The 20,966-nt window shown below is 41.3% G+C and overlaps 1 protein-coding gene across 1 annotated transcript; it reads left to right on the forward strand.

The window, feature by feature from the left end:
- Positions 1-6,999: 6,999 nt before the first annotated feature.
- LOC128742506 (polyserase-2-like) lies at positions 7,000-8,812 on the forward strand. Its single transcript, XM_053838889.1, has 2 exons — positions 7,000-8,137; positions 8,195-8,812. The coding sequence occupies exons 1-2, from the start codon at positions 7,011-7,013 to the stop codon at positions 8,772-8,774; spliced, it is 1,707 nt and encodes a 568-aa protein (XP_053694864.1). The 5' UTR covers positions 7,000-7,010; the 3' UTR covers positions 8,775-8,812.
- The last annotated feature ends 12,154 nt before the right edge of the window (positions 8,813-20,966 follow it).

The raw sequence follows: 20,966 nt of genomic DNA on the forward strand, positions 1-20,966 counted from the left end.
AATAAATCTTAAAAACCGAATAATTCCATGTAAAGAAGTCTTTAGAATCGAATAGGGCTCATCCCAATTAGTTTAGAGCACTTTTTTTTTGCTTGAGCTCCCGTTATCAAACCGACCATACCAAACTGGAACACAATCAAAAAAATTATTGTGCTTTAAACTAAATGGGTCAAGCCTTATTCGATTCTACGGACTTATTTACACAAAATTACTATGTTTTTAAGTTTTGTTTTCTCAAAACCTTGCTTGGTATAGTCCAAAAAGGATAAAAATCTGTTTAAAATGGGCCACTTCCCGATGACATACAGGAAAGGGGTTGGCAACACGCGATTCTCCGAAAAATTTTACATAAGGTCACTTAAATTTTATCAGCCTGCAGGCCGTATCTTGATTGCGTCCGTTTTTTGGTTCCTTTTTGTCCATAGCGCTTTGTGTGAATTCATTCTTATAATCTACTAGCTGACCCGACAAACTTCGTATTACCACAAATTAACCTGTGTTGTACATAAATCATGAATCTTGGATGATCTTTGTCACTTCTCGAGTTTTGCAAGCCCCCCAGTGGGCGGCGCTTCCGACGGCGGGTCACCGGCAACACTCGCGACCGGCTCGTCCTGAATGATCTAGTGTTACTATAGATAGTTTTTGTGGTCTTGTTATTGATTAATGTTTTATGGAAGAGTCTCGAATTTCTCGAGTTGGATTAGTTTTTGAGTTTCGCAAAAATTTCTGTTTTATTTGTATGAGAGTCCATATCCCCCTACCACAGGGGTGAGAGGTCTCTAACTATCATAAAATAAATTCAAGACTCAAAAATCTCCTACATGCTAAATTTGGTTCCATTTGCTTGATTAGTACTCAAATTATAAGGAAATTTGTATTTCATTTGTATGGGAGCCCACCCTCTTTAAAGGGAAAGGGGTCGTAATACACCACAGAAAAAAAATTCTGCCATCTAAAACTCTCACATGCCAAATTTGGTTCCATTTGCTTGATTAGTTCTAAAGTTATGAGCAAATTTGTATTTCGTTTGAATGGGAGCCCCCCCCCCCTCCTAAAAAGGTAAGAAGTCCTAATTCATCATGGGAAAAATGGTTGCCTCCAAAAACACCCACATACCAAATATGGTTCCATTTGCTTGATTAGTTCTCGAATTATGAGGAAATTTGTATTTCATTTGTGTAGAAGCCCCCCCTCTTGAAGTGTGGAAGGATCCTAATTCACCGTAGAAAATATTTTTGCCTCCAAAAACCTCCACATGCCGAATTTGGTTCTATTTGCTTGATTAGTTCTCGAGTTATGGGGAAATTTGTATTTCATTTGTATTGGAGCCCCCCCTCCTAATGTGGGAAGAGGTCCTAATTCATCACAGAAAAAATTCTTGCCTCCAAAAACACCTACACGCCAAATTTGGTTCCATTTGCTGGATTAGTTCTCGAGTTATGAGGAAATTTGTATTTCGTTTGTATAGGACCCCCCCCCTCCTAAAGTGGGGAGGGGTCCCAATTCATCATTGAAAAAAAAATTGTCTCCAAAAACACACACATGCCAAATTTGGTTCAATTCGCTTGATTAGTTCTCGAGTTATGAGGAAATTTGTATTTCATTTGTACAGGAGCCCCTCCTCTTAAAGTGGGGAGGGGTCCTAATTCACCATAGAAAATTTTCTTGCTCTCGAAAACCTTCACATGCCAAATTTGGTTGCATTTGCTTGATTAGTTCTCGAGTTATGAGGAAATTTGTATGGAAGTTCCCCCTCTTAAAGGGGAGAGGAGTTATAATTCCTCTTATAAAGAGGGGAGGGGTCTCAATTCACCATAGAATAAATTCTTGTCACCGAAAAAAACACCCACATGCCAAATGTTGTTCTATTTGCTTGATTAGTTCTCGAGTTATGAGGAAATTTGTATTTCATTTGTATAGGAGCCCCCCCTCCTAAAGTGGGGAGAGGTTCTTATTCATCATAGAAAAAATGTTTGTCTCCAAAAACACCTACATGCCAAATTTGGTTCCATTTGCTTGATTAGTTCTCGAGTTATGAGGAAATTGGTATTTCATTTGTACAGGAGCCCCCCCTCTTAAAGTGAGGAGGGGTCCTAATTCAACATAGAAAATTTTCTTGCCCTCGAAAACCTTCACATGCCAAATTTGGTTCCATTTGCTTGATTAGTTCTCGAGTTATGAGGAAATTTGTATGGAAACCCCCCCTCTTAAAGGGGAGAGGAGTTATAATTCCCCTTATAAAGACGGGAGGGGTCTCAAATTACCCTAGAATAATTTCTTGTCACCGAAAACACCCACATGCCAAATTTGGTTCTATTTGCTTGATTAGTTCTCGAGTTATGCAGAAATTTGTGTTTCATTTGTATGAGAGCCCCCCCTCTTAGTGGGGGGAGGGGTCTCTAACCATCACTAAAACCTTTCCTGGCCCCAAAAACCTCTACATGCAAATTTTCACGCCGATTGGTTCAGTAGTTTTTGATTCTATAAGGAACACAGGACAGACAGACAGACAGACAGACAGAAATCCTTCTTAATAGGTATAGATTTATATAAGAGGCTTATGTCTATACCGAAAACCAGTTCTCTAACAGGACGTCATAAGAGGCTTATCGGTAACCAAAAACAGGTCCCTGACAGGACATCATGTTTTTGTAGCAATGAGTTTTATTCTCAGTCACCTCACTGGTCGACTGCTGGACTGTTCGATTGCTCAACTGATTGACTAGACTGCTCGACTGGACTGGTCGATTTGATTACTCGACTGGACTGCTTAACTGAACTGCTCGACTCAACTGTTCGATTCGACTGCTCGACTCAACTGTTTGTTTGGACAGATCGACTTGACTGATTGACTGAAAAGCTCGACTTAACTGTTCGAGTGGACTACTCGACTTAACTACTCGATTCTACTGCTTGATACATTTGCTTGACTTACTACTCGACCCGACTGCTCAACTGGACTGTTCGATTCGACTGCTCGACTGGACTGCTTGTCTGGACACATGATTCAACTGTTCGACTAGACTACTCGACTCAACTGCTCGACTCGACTGCTTGAATTAACTGCTTGATTCAACTACTCGATTGGACTATTCAGCCGATTCGAACAGCTCGACTCAACTGCTTAACCCGATTGCTTGATTCAACTGCTCGACTAGACTACTCGATTTGATTGCTCGACTCAACTGACAGCTTGATTCAACAGCCCGACTAGACTGCTCGACTCAACTGCTTGATTAGACTACTCGACTCAACTGCTGGACTGGATTACTCGACTTAACTGCCCGATTAAACTGCTCGACTGGACTGTTTAATTAAACTACTCGACTCGACTTCAACTGCCCGACTCAACTGCTCGACCGGACTGCTTGACTGAACAGCTTGATTTAACTGATTGCTTGATTCGACTGCTAGACTCGCCTGCTCGACTCGATTGCTTGTCGCGATATCATATGGTCGGTGTTAAATTTTCTGAGCAACATTTTACTCTAATCAGACTAGATAAATGTTGTAAACAGCCAGAAGTTTTTATTCAGTTCAATAAAATCCAATACGACCATAAAAACTATTTGTTTCCGTTTCCGGCTGACTCTTTTATGTACAACATCTTAGAGCCAAATTATGCAATATAAGAACTCAAACAACCAATACAAAGATTAAACATCTTCGCAAACACTGGCCAATGGAATGTATTCGCAGTTTTCTGAATTCTGAACGGACATTTATATTTTCTGGATCGTAACATTCGGGCTCAACTAGTAATGTAATAAATAAATAAATAACTGAACAACTGAAAATCGTACTATCGATCATTTCCGACAATGTGCGTCTTCGAAAGAGGGAAGTAACTTTCGTCGTCCGAGTCAAAACATTTTCCGGAATAATTTCTGATTAACCAGCGGAATTGGGATTTCAGCGTCAAAATCTGCCCCACAGTATATTCCGGGGCTCTTGTCTTCTTTTGGCATTTTATTCCGACTCTTTTCAATCTCGTTGGCTCATGGAATCCTTTGAATCCATTGAACGGACGAGAAAGAGAACGAAGTCCTTCTGCGTCCATAATTTTGGCTGGTGTTGCACTATCTTGCCAGCGAGTAGTTTTTGGGGAGCTTAGGATATGGTAAATAGTCGAAGCCGCAAAATATTTGCATATTTACTATATGTTAAGGTAATGTATAAGTATATTTTTGAGTTGAAAATCAATTGCAACTGTTTACTTCCTTTAATATTGTATTCCTTCAATATGCTAGGAATTATTTAAAAACGGCGTCTAAAATTTGGGTTTCTCGTCTATGTGAGCAATATGCCCCTGCTGCAGTATAATATGCTCCATGTTTTGTTTCGAGTATTTTTGCAATTGATATGCCTACTCTATTTTGTAGAAAGTTAAACTTTCTTAGATGTTGTCAAACCATAGTGTTTTCTTATAAAATAAACCTAGTTTCGGTCTCCTGGGACAGATTTTCTTTTCTGTATGGGGCATATTATACTGCAGCTAGAGCATATTGCCCCGCATAGTTAGGAATAACCTGGAATTTAGACGTGGCTGATACATCATTCTCAACAACATTCTGTAATACTAACTGCGGCTGATAGTAGCAATAGACTGTCACCTATATCTATTTATCTGTATTTATAACCACATCTGCAATGGGGCATATTGCACCATCGCAAGTGGGGCATATTGGCCGCAAAAATATTAAAAAGGGTAGACGTGCCACTAGTCACGTAGCTAAGCACAATGTAATTTCTTTTTTCTTATTCAGTGAAGTATAAGCTTCAATTAATGCTTGTGGCTCGTATTAATTAATCAAATACAAGGTATTTATCACAAGGCAAGACAATTGCATTCGTTGTACAAGAAGCTTTACAATTGCTTTACAAATTCTTTTAATTGCGTTTTTCCATAAACGTTGTTGGGTGAAAAAACATTGTAGCGCAACTATAGAAATGAGTCTTAAAACTGCGCCTATAGTTGTGTTTTAACAAACAATGCTTTAATTTTAAATGGTGTAGTCTAACTACCAATACTCCCAAAAACTTATTTTATATAATGAACGTAACTGATTTATTTAAAATCCAACGATGACGAAAATATGCATTAATCATGAATAGTAGCGCAACCATTGGTGCTACCACAACTATTGGATTAACTACCCTAATTAAGCAAATTAGGTGTTTCTCACCGGTTTTTAGCCTGAGATAATGTTTTAGAACTTCACTTCACGCAATCGAATCCCAACAATTGGATAGGTACATTTCAACCATAATAAAACTTACGGAAACGACGCAAAAAATTACATCGGAAGCTTTTAGTAAACAAATTTTTTTTTCTTTTGGTTTGACAGCAAGTGTCAACTGTCAAACTTGCATAGTAGGCTGGTTTCATCAAATTTAAAGGTTTCTCGTTAGTTTATCATTTTATTTAGGTAGTGTAGGAATAAACGAACTGGGGCGTATTGCCCAGCTGGGGCACATTATACACATGTCCCCTACACCCTCTTATTTCTATCTACCTGTGCATGAGCGAATAACTCATATCAAAATTTGGTTTGGCTGACATAGTTGGTAAAATAACAAAAAATAATATCAAAATTTTGCTCCTTTAAGGCCAAAAGAATAACTACCTGTGTTATTTGAATAACAAAGTAATAACATGACTGTATTCAGAGTTTGTAATAACAAATGCAGTAGCATATGAGATATTAAAAAGACTTTTTATAAAATATTTATAATCTAAAATCTCTGTAATCAATAAATTAAATTTCATGAAATATTTTGAATGCCATTTTAAGGTCATAATGTGATATGATAACAAAATCAGTTATTAAACTCATCTTACAACCACTGTTTTAAATATCTACTCAATAACAAAATGTGTTATCAATGTATCTCCATAACAAAATATAACATTATAACACAGTTTGGTATTGTTTTTATATTATTTTGCTCTTCGCTCCTGCTCGGGTAGGCTCGTTTGTTGTTGTGCGTAGAGGCCTCGAAAAATTCCAAAATTTTAGTTGCCACCTGCTAATTTCGTTGATAAAAAATATACCGACGATTTGCGATGATTTTTATCTCGTTCAAAATCCGAACGGATGCAAAGTATCGTAATGCAGCGCTGAGTACGGGCATTTGGCCACATGATGGAATACTCTTCAGAGAATTTGAAGGCGTCATCGTAAATGAATTCTGGGCCCAAATCAGGTGTTAGCCATTGCGCCCCGTTTAGAAGTAACCTCAGCGAGTAATTCTCTATCCAGACCGGGGATGATCGCAAAATGAATCTTAGACCCCTCGTCCCAGACCACCACAGACGAGCTACTGGACTGCCGCCAACGTACAACAGTCGTCTCGGTCCTGTGAGTGGGTATGGGAAACAGAGCTGCCGGTACTCAACTCATGGCAAGTATGAATCTTGTCGTTATTTATGCTCCTCTAATGCGTCTCGCGCTTTCAGGTCCTCTCGTCACCAGAAGATAATTTGCCTGCTAATCCTATTTCCCCTTCAACAAAACGCACATTAGAAAACATAATGGAGGACCACTGTGCTATCATCCAGTGTAACAACTTATGTTTACTAAACGGTTTGAATCGATACATGTTTCTGATTGGATTGGCATCTGACGATCGGAAAGCTCAACTCAATCTAGCTGTAAAACCGTTTCCTCTCTATCATTTGATACAAAGTTGGCTACTACTCCGGTGATTCGGTGATCAGCTTTCGAATCAAACATACTGACAAGCGATCGTCATATGATTCCCAACAACGTAGTAATCATCGTGAAATCCTAATCGGAAAACTTCCCCTTGAGTAAATGTGCACAGAGTTTGTTTACAAACCTATCACTCAAGCAGAACCGCAACGGCATTTCTATTTGCAGTTGCATGTAACGATGCTGCTGCTCAGAGATCTGTAATCATTAAACCGGTTCCACAGTGGATGGTTCTAAGTGTGTAGCTCAGTTTACTGTCAGTCAGTCAGTCACAGTAGTAACACCCGCATCATGGCCGGCTGCAGTCGTTTACTAGTGTTACTACTAGTAACTCTAGTTATCGGCACGACGATTGCTCAGGAAATCGCGTTTGACGACGATACTTGCGGCCGACAGCAGGTCTCGTTAGAAGGTTTAGTCAAAGGAGGTTTCAAGGCTCGTGCTGGCGAGTGGCCATGGCACATAGCCCTGTTTCATCGCATCGGAACTAGTGAAGATTTTACCTATCAGTGTGGCGGAAGCTTAGTGCATAAATACTTGGTCGTAACCGCTGCCCATTGTGTAACACTGCGATCGAGCAGGAAGCTGAAAAACATTGCCGATCTACTAGTGAAAGTAGGTCGATTCAACATATCGGAAGAACACGAGGAACAGGGACGGGAGCACACGGTGGAGAAGATTGTGACGCACCAAAGTTATAGACCGATAACGTATGAAAATGATATTGCAATCTTGAAGCTGGAAATTCCCACTATTTTCACACCATTTGTTCAGCCGATATGCTTGTGGAAGCGTGATGATGGAATAGTGTTGCCAAATATTTTTGACCTTATCGGAACGGTGGTCGGTTGGGGATTAACGGATGCCAATAAGACGTCTTCGTTGTTAAACACAGCTAGGATGCCGGTTGTGTCCACACATGAGTGCTTGCAGAGTGATCGCAATTTTTTCGGGCGAGTTTTGTACTCTAAGGCGTTTTGTGCCGGATTCAAGAATGGAACCGGAGTTTGTAACGGTGACAGCGGTGGTGGAATGTATTTTCAGCATCAGGGTCAATGGTATTTGCGTGGTATAGTTTCTTTCAGCAGTGTTCTAAGTGAGTCCAGGATATGCGATCTCAAACAGTTCGTAGGCTTTGCCGATGCCGGTCTGTATCTGGATTGGTTATACGAAAACGCACCGATTAGCGAAAACAGCGATCCAATACTTGGTCACCCGAATGTTCGCCTTATCAATCAAGGTGATTGTGGAAAGAATGAATATGAAATCGATTTCCCGGAGGAGAGAAAAGCTATTATACAGCAGTATCTATGGATGGCACAAGTGCGCCATCCTTTCGAACCCGCGAGCTATGTGCCGTGCAACGGAGTTTTGATTAACAAAAACTATATTCTGAGCACTAAATGTGTCGACTGGAAGTAAGTCAGCGCAAGAAACTTTTGATTGATTTTTTCTATAATAGATTATATTTTCAGCCAGCCAGTGTCTGTTACTTTGGGAGATTATATCACCAGTCAAACACGAGATTGCCAACAACGGAACGACGACCAATACTTTTGTCTAGATCCAGCTCAAATCGTTAGCGTTTCGGAGTTCTATCAAAAAGACGAGTTGGTTTTGGCGCGTCTTTCTTCACCGGCTTACATTGGCCTTCGAAATCACATAAAAGCCGTCTGCCTGCCGATTACTCCGGAACAACGGGAACAAGTTTACCCGAAGTACATTCTGACCGGTTGGAAGGAGTCGGGCAATGATTCACAGTACCTGCAGCGTCAGATAGTTGATGCCATTAGTTTGCAAACTTGCCAAGAGGAGCTGGCGCCCCGACAGTCAGTCAGCAACTACACAATTTGTGTACGCAACGCTGAGGACAAAGCGAAATCTCCGTCTTGCAACGACTATCAGCGCGGAACGGCGATTCAGGCTGTCGAAAAACCATCTAATCGGTACTTTTTGTACGGTATTCAAACCGGGATTTCGTACTGCAGCAGGCCCGAGCAATTTATTGCGGTTGCCAAATATATTGAATGGATTCTGGACAATTTGAGACCTTGAGATTAGTGCGGCAATATAATGGAAGAACTTCAAAGAAAAATTTGAATCAAGGAATAAAAAAATTTAAATATAAGAACTTTTTGTTGTGTGATGATACGTTAATGGAAAGCGTTGCTTCAGAAAGGACGGTTTTCTAAACGCTCGTTTTTGTAAATTTTGTAAATGTCGTTTTCAAAGCCACAGATGTAAATGGCCTACCAAACCAGCTATTTCTTAACGAACTTTGACTGTTTCATATGCTTGAAAATGTCTGCCGTCTTCCTCTTCCTGCTGCCGGATAAAGTTCCTGCCTCTCCTGGAAGCTGTTTGGAGTTTACTTTGACGAAAGCAACCAGACTTCGTCAACGTCATAATTTACAGGTTCCGGAATCGTATTTTGACCGCCTTGTTTAGTTTGTTTATTAGTTTAGCATTTGGAGTCACTGACTTTTCAAAAGTTAACAGTGCGGCTCGTATTTAACTCGATGCATGGTTGAAAACGACACTCCCAGCTTATTTGCAATATCTTAGCCTACGATTTCCTCCGATCCGGGCTTCCGAACTTTAGACGTAGGACCATTCAAAAATAATACCAGTGCAAAAATAATAGGAGCCTCAATGTCGAAGCGTGCATCAATTCGGGGATGGCGAGCAACTTGACGTTTATCTCTTCTCGGCCACCCACGCAGAGTTGCTTCAATGAGTGCAAGTGTCTTCGTAACTACTATCTGTCTAATGTACTTCTCCGTTACCAATCGATCCTACCTAAGCAGCACACTTTTGGCACTTTTAGTTGAAGAAACTTATTTACGACTGAAATTGGCTCTAAATCAGTTGCCGTAACTGCTCTATAACAACTGTGCTAGGAGTGTATTTTCTCTGCAGTCAACTCAAACAATCCTTGGCGGTGGATCTGTTCTACACCGACGGGGAGTTCCCTGGCAATAGAACATTCCCGAGACCGAATGCCCACTACTCCCTTCACGACTCGTCCTTTGGTCTTCACGCGATTTTTACTGCAGCGCCCACATAGTTTGCGTAATCACGTTCCGCTGATCACATTCCTCGTATTTTTATCGCAATACATTTTGTGGACGATGTTATCCGGACTGGTTTCTGCTCCTCTGGTGGCAAACATTACGCTTCGAATTGAACGGAATCGTGGACAGCCAAAGACCAAGTACTCCGGTGTTTCTTCAATTTCAGCATATTCCGGACAGAGGGGGAACTCTGTTTGTTCGGGATCAGCCGATTTCTGAACTCCTGCTGAGGACCTGCTTTTCCAGAAGCCGAACCGCGTGTTTGACAGACCGCTCTCACATTCCGTCTACTTTGTAAGCCTATTCAGGATTACTCTGTCTAGTAGCTTGCCAGCTACTGGACATATGCCAACAAGCAAATAGGCCAATACGCCGTGGGATCCACGGGTGGGTTTCCCGGTTTCGGAAGCGGTTTCTCTATTGCTTTGTTAAGCGCGGTTCTTGCTAATTTGTGTTCCGGCTTTCGCTCTTCCCTGTTCGTGTTATTGCGGTGTAACTTGCTCGTAATGTCGTGTTCCACCAGTAGACTGGGCGGCGATCGGTTCTTTACCTTCATCATGGTCGCATCACAAGCTTTTGACATTGCTGCTGTCAACCCTTTCAGGCTTAGGTCTAAGCGAGGAAATGCGCTTCAGTCTAGCCTCCCACGTGATTTGATCTGCGCCTCATTCCCGATACGATACCGCATCGCTTGATGGTCACTGTGAGCGTATTTCTCGTAGAGTCGCCAGTTCGTAATCCTAGCTGATCCAGGACGGCAGAAGTTAACGTCAATGATCGACTCCCAGTCCTCCCTGCGGTAGGTTCGTTGGTTAGGTCTATGTTCAGCTTTGCTAATGCCTCTAGTAGGCTGCGCCCTCTTGGATTGGTAAGACAGCTATCCCTTTCAAACGGCCACACATTAAAGTCGCCGCCGATGACAACTGGGCAACTGGACAGCTTGTCTAGCATCTGGTTGAACTACTCAATCGTCCATCGTGGAGGTGCAAAGCAACTACAGATAAGGATCAACTTTGGTGATCACGAAACCTTCTTCTGTACAATAGATTACTTCTTGAAGGGAACATCTTCCCACCATCCATATTGTCATCGTTTTAACCACAGTTTCCATCCTGGGACGGGATAGCTACATCACTCTTTGCTTCCAACACGAATTGCAAAAGCAATTGTTGTGTTGTGATGTATCACAGTGATTGAGGTTTATTTGTATGCCATCCAATGTGGTCTAGCAGCCGCTGCTTGTTGACAAACCAGACATCTTGGACATCCTGTCACCTGGTTATTGCCTTCTTCGTTTGGACAGGTCATACATTTCGGTGGCTGCCTGCAGTTATGAGCTTTATGACCACCTTCTGCATAATTTGCTTCTGTCAGACACTTTGAAACTTTAATCTTGGCACTTAAAGCATACTTTCAGTTGCTTTGAGATACTCAAAGTATATACCGAGCAGGCAACTTTAATTTTGAAGTTCTTCAGTGCTTTGTTGACTGCTTCAATAGGAAGTTTATTTAAAACTACTTGCGTTGCAAGAGGTCCTTTTCTCATTCGGATGGTCATATGGACTTCTCCCAACTCGCATTGCTCCTTCAAAGCAGCTAATCTGATCTCTTTCTCCGAAGCCCAAATCCGTGCACTGGAAAGTCGCTTCCAGGCGCAGGGCTCTCACTTCCACCGCATCGCATCATCCATGGCTCTCTCACTTAGCTTTTTCTTGTAAGAAGAGCTACTAACTCATCTCACCATTTTCTCTTCTTCTGTTGGGTACTCTCACCACTGCGTCCATTATTTTGAACTATTGTGGTATGCCCCATTGTCTCTTTTGCTGTACGCTTCAGGCTTACCTATCACTTATTGAAGAAGTGGTAGGCTGGAAGCTGGAGCGAGACAGGTGCCAATCAGGGATGACTTGGTTTATAAACCTTGTAGTCCTGATCGGCGACGCAAACCAGATCTCCCTAGGCTCTAGTAGGGCCTTTTTGAGTTACTGCAGTCTGCGTCCTATTAGTGCTCCACAATTGCAGAGTAGGTATTCCGAGGTTTCGCTCTCGGTATTGCACAGGCGACAAATATCATCTTGCACGAAACCGAGATTCCGAAGATGATATTTGCTCGGGCAATGTCCTGTCACCAGACCGGTAAACGTGCTGAGGTCTCTTTTATTGAGACTCAGCAGCTTCTGAGTAACCTTAATACTAGGCATTATAAATTTCTTTGATTGTTTGAGCGACTGTACAGCCATCCAATTGGCCATAATCATTCGGCTCTCCCATTGTTTCAACCCACTCTTCATCACACAGTCCGAGATACCGCAGAATGGATCCGGACCTGTGAATGGAGAGTTAGAACTACATTTGGCTAGTTCGTCTGCGACTTCATTTCCGTCTATTCCGCAATGACCAGGGACCCAGTACAGGTTTACCGAGTTTACCTGGCTCAGTTGCCGTAAGAGACAAATGCAATCCCAGACAAGTTTTGAGAAACACTTAAAAGCTTTAAGCGCTTTTAGTGCCGCTTGACTGTCAGAGAAAATGCAGATATTGGCATGTCTGTATTTCCTTTTGAGACAGACGTTTGCACATTCTATTATAGCTGCTATCTCAGCCTGGAAAACTGTTGGCCAATCTCCCATTGCTATAGATATTCTAGTTCTGGGGCCGTACACTCCAGCACCCGTTTTGACTCCCACCTTTGATCCGTCGGTATAGAACTTGATTGAACCACTGCGGACGCTAGGTCCCCCCTCGTCCCAGATCGAACGTGATGGTTCGTTCACCGTGTATGGGATGTCGTAGTTGGTTCTAGCTTCCATCCAATCACTGTTCATTTCCGCAACTGGGCCAACAGGTAGAAGTTTCAGGATACTCAAGTGTCCGATTTTATCCCCGACGAGTATTGTTTTCCATCGTTTAAGTGTTAGGGCGCTTTTCTTAGCCTCTAACTGAACGTGTTGATTCAGAGGTAGCAGGTGGAGAATAGCTTCTAGAGCCTTCGAAGGTGTGCTTTTCATTGCTCCGGTTATGGCCATGCATGCTAATCGTTGAAGTTTGTTTAACTTTTTAATAGCCGTGGCTTCTGAAGTTTTTGGCCACCATACCAACGAAGCATAAGCTATCTCACCATTACGGGTGCATCTGATTTTCTAGACATTTGCACCTAGATCCTTGAGTTTCGGCTCAAGGATCTAGGTGCAAATGTACAGAAAATCAGGCGCACCCGTTTTCGGTGACTTTGTTCCCGACGACTTGCCACGGAGCCTGACTGTCTTCTTCGGCGACCTCTTCATTAGTCAACTCCGTGCTAAAACCGGGCGTATCCTTGGATTTCTTAGAGCCCCCTAGTCTTGCATCTCCTGGCCTCTTTGGCGTGGAGAGAGGTACGGATTCTGTCACTTGAGGATTTCCTTTCACCTCCCAAGCAGTAATGTGAGTTTTATTGTACTCTTATGGCGGTTTTCATGACCAATTTTGGTCCTAAATGCCATCAGAAGAGTGTAATAAAACCCAAATTGTTACTTGGGCTTGCTGATTTCCCCTACCGACGAACCGGTGCCGCTTTTGACATTATCTCCAAAGCCACTTGGTTGCCGACAATTCTCAGCTGTTTCAGCTCTCTGCACCAAGATTTTTCATTCATTGATGGCCGATCCAAGCACTCCTTGGATTTAAACAACGAGCGACTTAAGGGCCAAACAGAATGCTGCATCAACGCATCCGTCAGCGTCAATTTGACATTAAACCCACAAGAAAACTGTCAGAATTACGCTGATGGACGCGTTGACGCAGCATTCTGTTTGGCCTTTTATTATCTTTGTGCACGTTATGTCTTTTATGAACGTAATCGTGCAGCTCTTCGACCAGCTTCTACCTCGACCTGCTCTGCTATTGCTATTGCTGCTGTGGTTGCTGGTGCTTCTTTTCTTCCGCTTCTTGCCCCTGATCGTGCTACTGTAGCACTTGCTGGGCTGACGACACTATTGCTACCACAATGTTTTTCGGAGAGTTTTGTTCAAAACAATGAAGCAGCTCAAAAGTTTGTTTGTTTGTTTGTTTATTTTTAATAATTCCATCCGACTCAAGGTCTTAATGTAATATTGTTGTGCTTAAACATGTGTTTTTGCTAAGTGTTAATTAGTCGAAGGTTTGTCAGGGAGCCCGATCTATTTATAGGTTACTTACTTACTTACTTACTTAACTGGCCTAACGTCTTACGACAAGGCCTGCGCAGTATAATTTCTACATCTATTTCGGTCTATGGCAGCTGGTCTCCAGTTCCGCGGGCACCCAGTGCTCGCCAGATCTCCATTGGCGTAGCTAGAGGGGATGCTTGGGGTACCAGGCCCCCTCCAGAATTCTGCAGGCCCCCTCCAGAAATTTTCCTCATTGGAATTGGAAACAGAAAAAAAAAACTCAGTGTATATGTTTCCGATGTGTAGATATTTTCTTTTTCACCAGGCATCGCAAAACCGTAGTTGTCGTCGTCGTTAGTAGCTTTGTAGCCACCCCGACTCATGTTTCAAGTGTTCGTCTCCATTCAACTACATCTTGGACCACTTGTCGCAAATTTCCCAGTCTCAGAAGTCACAAATCACTTTCGACCTGTTCAAGTCATCTTGCACATTGAGCCTCCCTGTTTCTCCGTTACTCTCCGCTTTCAGTTTGTACTCCGCCAAATATCGTCCGCAGTACCTTCCGCTCGAACATAGCGTATGCCTAGCGTTTTGCACAATTATCGACCTTAATTGGGTTAGTTAGCTCCTTACTAGTGTTGTTGTCCGTGTGCACTAGCAATCCCATATACATGAACCCATCTGCCACTTCTAGTTCGTCGCCATTAACAGTTACCGGCCGCGTGAGGAACGCGTTTGTTTCCTTTGAGTATTTGGTCTTGGCCGCATTTACGTTTAGTACACTCCTCCTAGATTCCGATTTCGTCGGATCACCCCTTCAAGTGCGATGTTGAATAGCATGCAAAATAACCCTTCACCTTGTCCCAACTTTCGCCGCATCTCAAAGTAACTCGAAAGTATCTTCGAGAAGCACACGAAACATAACACTCTCTCCAATGTAGCTCTGCTCAGTTGCGTCAGTTTATTCGGAAAACCGTGTTCATGCATTATCTACCATAGCTGGTCTCGATCGACTGTATCGTATGTTACTTTGAAATCAATAAAGATGTGATGCGCGGACAGGTTGTACTCCCGACATTTCTGGTACCGTGAAACGGGGTAACTTGCAACAGTTCTCAACTATGAGTGAAAGTGAAAACTTATCTGTAGTACATTTGAGGACATTTAATTAATACAAAGTTATTAGGTCTAGCATAGAACAATTTCACATATTGAGAAAAAATATGCGATCAATATTGGCTGTTGTAGAATTTTTTAACTAATTTGTTACTAGTAACCCCTTAAACGGGGTAACTTGCAACAAGCAATATTTTTTGGGAATTGAACGAATTTAAAGATTTGTATGAGTTTCTTTTGACTTGAATATGCAAATGATAATCCGCCTTGCGATTTTTAATGGTTTTGCTATGAATATACGCATAAATGTCCTATGTCACGTTGGTGAAAAAAATTTATGAGCCCCGTAACGGAAATTCAATAACTTTTTATATTATTCATGCAGTTGATATTCCTTGCCTGGATCCGATAGAGCTGCCTTCTTTAAGGACCATTAACATATTACGTAACGCACTTAAGGAAACGGGAGTTGTGTAACAACGCATTACACGTCTTATTGCGACATTTGCCCCTATTTAGACTACCCCGATTTACACGATTATCACAGTCGAATCTCGCACACGATTTCGCTCAAAGAAAATGAAGTGAAAAAGAAGGGGAAGAAAGAAAAAGAAGTCAAACTCATTAGTAGATCAAACAAAAAGCCACTCTAGTGTCAGATTAACAGTGCAAAATGCGGTACGTTGCATTAAATGATTATCACAGTAGTCTAAATAGTCATAAAAAGGGCAATATATCCACTATGCAAAATCGCGTCATGAAGTGGAGCCGGAGAGTTAAAAATCATCGATATCTTGGTTACGTAATACACGAATGTTCATTACGTTACGAGTGATCGTAATTAGACACTGTCATATTGCTGGTCGATTCTCTCAGTGAGATTATTTTCTTTTAGGCCTCTTCTATGGCCATTTCCAGTATATCCAGAGAAAAACATATATTTCCGACTTACCGAAAGTATCTTACATTCTTCAGGTGTGCTTTAGTATTGTTTGATGCAGAATTAAATGATAACTTGCCTCTTGAAGCTAACGGAATACAGCTTTTTATATCTACCAGCTGTTGCAAGTTACCCCGTTTAAGTACTTGTTTTACAAATAATGTGGTAACAAGCTAGATAAACAAAACTAGTCATCAATTCATCATAAAGAAAATATTTTGTTTCTTTATTGTTCATTTTACTATAAAAAATGCATGTTAGGCTTCTTTTATTTGAAATGCTTGTGGGCGACACAAACGTTTTAGTGACGAAAAATTGACGATGAATTTGACACCATCTTGTGGGATTTTTTAAACATCACCAAAACAGCAGAAAATCAACATAACAGTATCTAAGGCTTCTTTGAACTGTTAACAACAAGATTCAGTGATTGATATAGATTAAAAATTGAAGTAACAGATCAAAAAGTACAGTAAATTGGATCGATATAGCATTGTTGCATGTTACCCCGCTGTTGCAAGTTACCCCGTTTGACGGTAATTGCGCGGGCCCTCATCAAGCCCGCCTGGTATTTCCCTACAAAACCTTGTGCTATCGGTGACAGCCAGAGTAACAAGATCATAATCAAAAAATTTTTGGAAGGCACCCCCTAGGCCCCCTCCAAGGAAATTTCCTAGCTACGCCAATGCAGATCTCACTCCACCTGGTCTTGCCACCTCGCTCGCTGGGCTGGGCCACTTCGTCTTGTTCCGACCGGATTTGATGCGAAAACCATTTTTGCAGGATAGTTGTCCGGCATTCTAGCAACATGTCCTGCCTAACGTATCCGTCCAGCTTTAACCACTTTCTGAATACTTGGGCTGTGAACCATTTCGTGAAATTTTTAACTTTTTAGTTAAAATTTGACAGTTCGATGGTTATTTCTCCTCGAGTGGTTAAAATCAGTTCAGATTACGAACCATGTCATATTTGACAGATTGATAGTTGTTTTACTCAATGAGAGCATATATAAGGTGAGGATGAAAATATGTTTCTATAACAGCGAATTGATTTATTCAGCCTAGGTTGGAATTGGATGAATTTTTGGTCTTCATTTGCTCCTATTTGATAGATAAAATTTATCTTATTTCATTTCGGGTTGAATAAACAAATTTGTTATATGTTAAACATCCATACATTGGTGAAAAAAATTCAAGGAAAAATCAGTGAAACACATCGAAACTCTTTCCTCACCTGTGGCACATCTCATTGGCTCTCAGAAGCGAACCATCGAACTGTCAAAACTAACCATGCTTCCGAGCAGGGTTATTTTCGGAAAACCATCGAACTGTCAAATTTTAACCAAAAAGTTAAAAATTTCGCGAAATGGTCCACAGCCTAAGCAATACAAGCAAGATAATATTATTATTATGCTGTTTGTTTTTTCTCACTTTACGCTACACATATATCAATATGGTGTTAAAAGGTTTCTTTAATATTCTAGGTTTTTTCGTGAAAACCAGCCTAACGTTTTCAGACTTGTGACGCAGATTTGTGCAATTATGACCTTCTTGGTATGCAGTAGCTGTGGTTCTGTGGTTTACGGCGTCGTCGGCTGTTCGTAAAGAAGTATGACAGACGAGCTCAGTTCGATTCCCGATAAAATCAGCTTTTTTCAGAGATAAAAAAGATTTCGCTATTTTTCGATAGGTGTCGGTAATGTAGCATACTGACACCTATCGGAAACTAGTGAAATCTAGAACTATTTTTATCGACAGCCTTTTCGTGCATTCGTAAAATCCACGAACCATTTTGTAAAATGCAATAATTCGTACGAATGTAGCCTTGGTTATATGTACAAAACATTCAGGATTGATTTTACGAATCTACTTCGTGGTAGAAAACAACGAAAGAATTCATAAAGCAAACGCTCGTTTTCGTACTATAAACCAAGTTTTATTATCAGTGATAGTCCACTCCGTCTTCTAGACCAGTAGCCCAAGTTCATCGGTCACCTGTCGGATTTCAAATTGGACGCACATAAGGAAAAAATATTTGAAATAAGGCCAAAAATATGGTGTAAATAGTACTATGCCCCCTTAAGTAACTTCACTCCCAGGGGTTTTCCTTCTCTTAGTAAATAAAAAAAATCATCTTACATGCCTTATGCATGTTTTTAAACATAACTCTCGAACATCATTACATAAACGCAAGTATCTTTTAATAAAAATTTAAAATAATGTTTTTTAACATCGAAGCTGTAAGCAAATTTTAATGCAAAAATAAATTTTATTATATGTTCCTGTTCCTTTTGTTAAATGTGTCTAAACGAGACATTTCTCATGCATTACACAACCCAATTGCATGGATAGTGTTAAGATCCTATCATAGAGTTGTGATATCAGTGGTATGAGTCAGAGAAATGCTACTGGGTCTCCAGCCAGAAATGCTTATTAGTTTGATGCTAAAAAGGTAAGGAACGTAATAATAACAGTAAAAATTTTATAAACAGATCAGCAACCGTGTCTATCAAACTCGATGCTGCATCTGAAATTGATCGAAAGGTTTCCTACTACGTAGAGGATGCGGTTAGCTTCCTTCAAATGTAGCTTGAAATCCTTCAAAATCCGAAATCTTTTGAATCCAGTACCAAAAAGGTGTCAAATAACGAAGTCGAAGGTATAACCTGTCGTTAAGCTGAATTAGTCACGAAAAGACTTTGAAACCTTTAAGCAATTCGAAAGTTTTTCACATTGAGTAACGTATGAACCATGCGGGAACTGGGACTTTCCTGGAACTACGCAGAGCTGTCGGTCACTCTTTCGCATCTGTAGGGACTGTTATATATGAATATATGGTACTACCACCTGCCTTAGCAGAACATCCGTCCATAGCAATGAGCCTATCATGTCAAAAAGAGTTAACAAATTCAACGATTGGTCATGCTTCCCAACTCTTGTATGAAGGGCCAAAAGGAAATTGGTCGATAAGCAACATCACTTACACGTACCAGGGACTTAGAGAATCTCCTTCTAAGGGCTAAGTCACCTGAGTCAATCGTTGAATAAACCGTCTTAATGCAGAATGACTCCAGCAGGTGGGGAGAAGAGCCTGCTCATTATCCACGATGTGTTGTTAATCGGGCCAAGATTAACCCTAGAAAGTTGACTGTTTCACTCTCCCTAGGCCCACCGCTTCAAACAAGTGCTCTGATGGTCCCTCCCTCTTCCCGATTCTAGTTTATTTATGAAATGTGGTATATATGGATGAAAATAGAACAATCTCACCAGCAGTCCTTCGAATGGAATAGAGTTGCGTCCTTTTAGTTTCCATATATGCTTCTAATAATTAATTTAATTTTTCTTCTGGTATCCAATATCCATGTGCAGTATCAACACTCGTATAGGCCAAAGTTTTCACTATAAAGCAGTAAATGCTTCATAAGCTAAAACGAAGAAAATAATTAAAATAACTTATATTATGCTTACCAGATCGTGTGGCTCCACCGTCTGCCCAAAACCTCGATTATGAGATCAGGCAGCCGGGAACCACACAGTATCGCACCTCCTAGCTTGGCTACTCAATAGAGCATTACCGGGTATGGCCACGTGGAGGCGCTAGGTAGGCGCTTGGGATAGCTAGAGCTATATTGGACGCTCCTCATTTGCCTTCCCCATTTCATACTCCTTTCGCATCTGTAGGGACTGTTAACGGTAAACTACGCCAACGCCAGAGCAAAGTATGATCGTTCGTCTAGAGCATATTCACCTGCTCTGTGAAGGTAATAGCAGTCAACATGTCGTTTTTTAAACTGGGTTGGGACGGTGCGTGTGCGGAAGGAACTTTGAATATAAGGAATTCGTGGAACAACGTATCTACAAGCCGCAAGAAAGTTGGATAAAAATGAGCGGTGCGCAGCTCTTAAGCGTTGCTTCAATTGCTTCAACCCTCCCTAACCTAATTTTCCGCTCTTTACCCTTCACGCTTGGTCTCGTTCTGTAGGATTCTATTAACATCTTTTTTTCATTAGTTTTTCTACCGTCCCTTACGTTAATTGTAAAATACTACTGTTATAAAACTTTAATTTTTATCAGTTATGTAAAAATTATATCGAGATATAACTTTAAATAAGGTTCAATAAAATTTTAATTTTACTGAACTCCTTTCCTTTTCTGCTGATGTGATTTAAATTGTCATTTCCCAATTTCGCCTCTATTTTATGTTGATTTTGCTTAATTCAAATGAATTTTCGGTACTAAGCTGCATATATATTAGACCTAAATAAGCAAAAAGCAAGAACGAACTGGTTCAATTTATTTTTTCTTATAACAATATGACCAGCAGTTTACCAAAATCTGTATTCCGATTGGCCGCCTCTATCAGCGCGGCGAGAGCGCAGTGATTTTTCCGCTCTTCCCATTACAGTTTTCCAAAACAATACCGACCAGGAGAACGTTTCCGGTCGGTAGAGGGAAAATTCGCACCGCGCTCGCGAATCGCTCAAACCGCGAGCGGTACGAAAATTCGCTCGGCCAGAGTTCTAAACAACAAACCAAAGTCTCGCGGCTTCACACTGGTTTTGCTTCATTCTCTCGTGCTAGGAGCGATATGCTTGCTATCCATCTCCCGTGCATGAACGCGTATCCGAGTGCGAGCCAGCATCCCATCCAGGCATGCCAGCACAGTGCACAGTGTAAAGAGTGCTGATCTGCCAATCGATTTTGCCTGGCAGCTCGTCTCAGCTCAGCTCAGCTCAGCTCAGTCAGGTGTAGGCAGTGGTTCGAAGTGGTTCGAAAAGTTAGCTAGCTCCCGTTTGTTCCCGCTGGTTGGTTCCACTGGAGGCAGTAGTAATCCTGGGTCACTGTGGTTTGGTGTGAGGCTGTAGGAGAAGAATGAAAAAGGTGCAGATCTGTGTGAAAATTTGGATTTTCCATCTTGTGCTGGAAGAAGTTTTCTCTGTGTAATCTTCGAACGATCGTTGATCGTCTGATAGAAAAGCCTAAATCTCGCG

This window comes from Sabethes cyaneus, chromosome 3 (genome assembly GCF_943734655.1).
Source record: "Sabethes cyaneus chromosome 3, idSabCyanKW18_F2, whole genome shotgun sequence".
Taxonomy (NCBI): domain Eukaryota; kingdom Metazoa; phylum Arthropoda; class Insecta; order Diptera; family Culicidae; genus Sabethes; species Sabethes cyaneus.

Coding starts and splice junctions, on each gene's coding strand:
- LOC128742506 (XM_053838889.1), top strand. CDS start 7,011: ATGGCCGGCTGCAGTCGTTTACTAGTGTTACTACTAGTAACTCTAGTT. Junction 8,138..8,194: donor ACTAAATGTGTCGACTGGAA/GTAAGTCAGCGC, acceptor TTATATTTTCAG/CCAGCCAGTGTCTGTTACTT.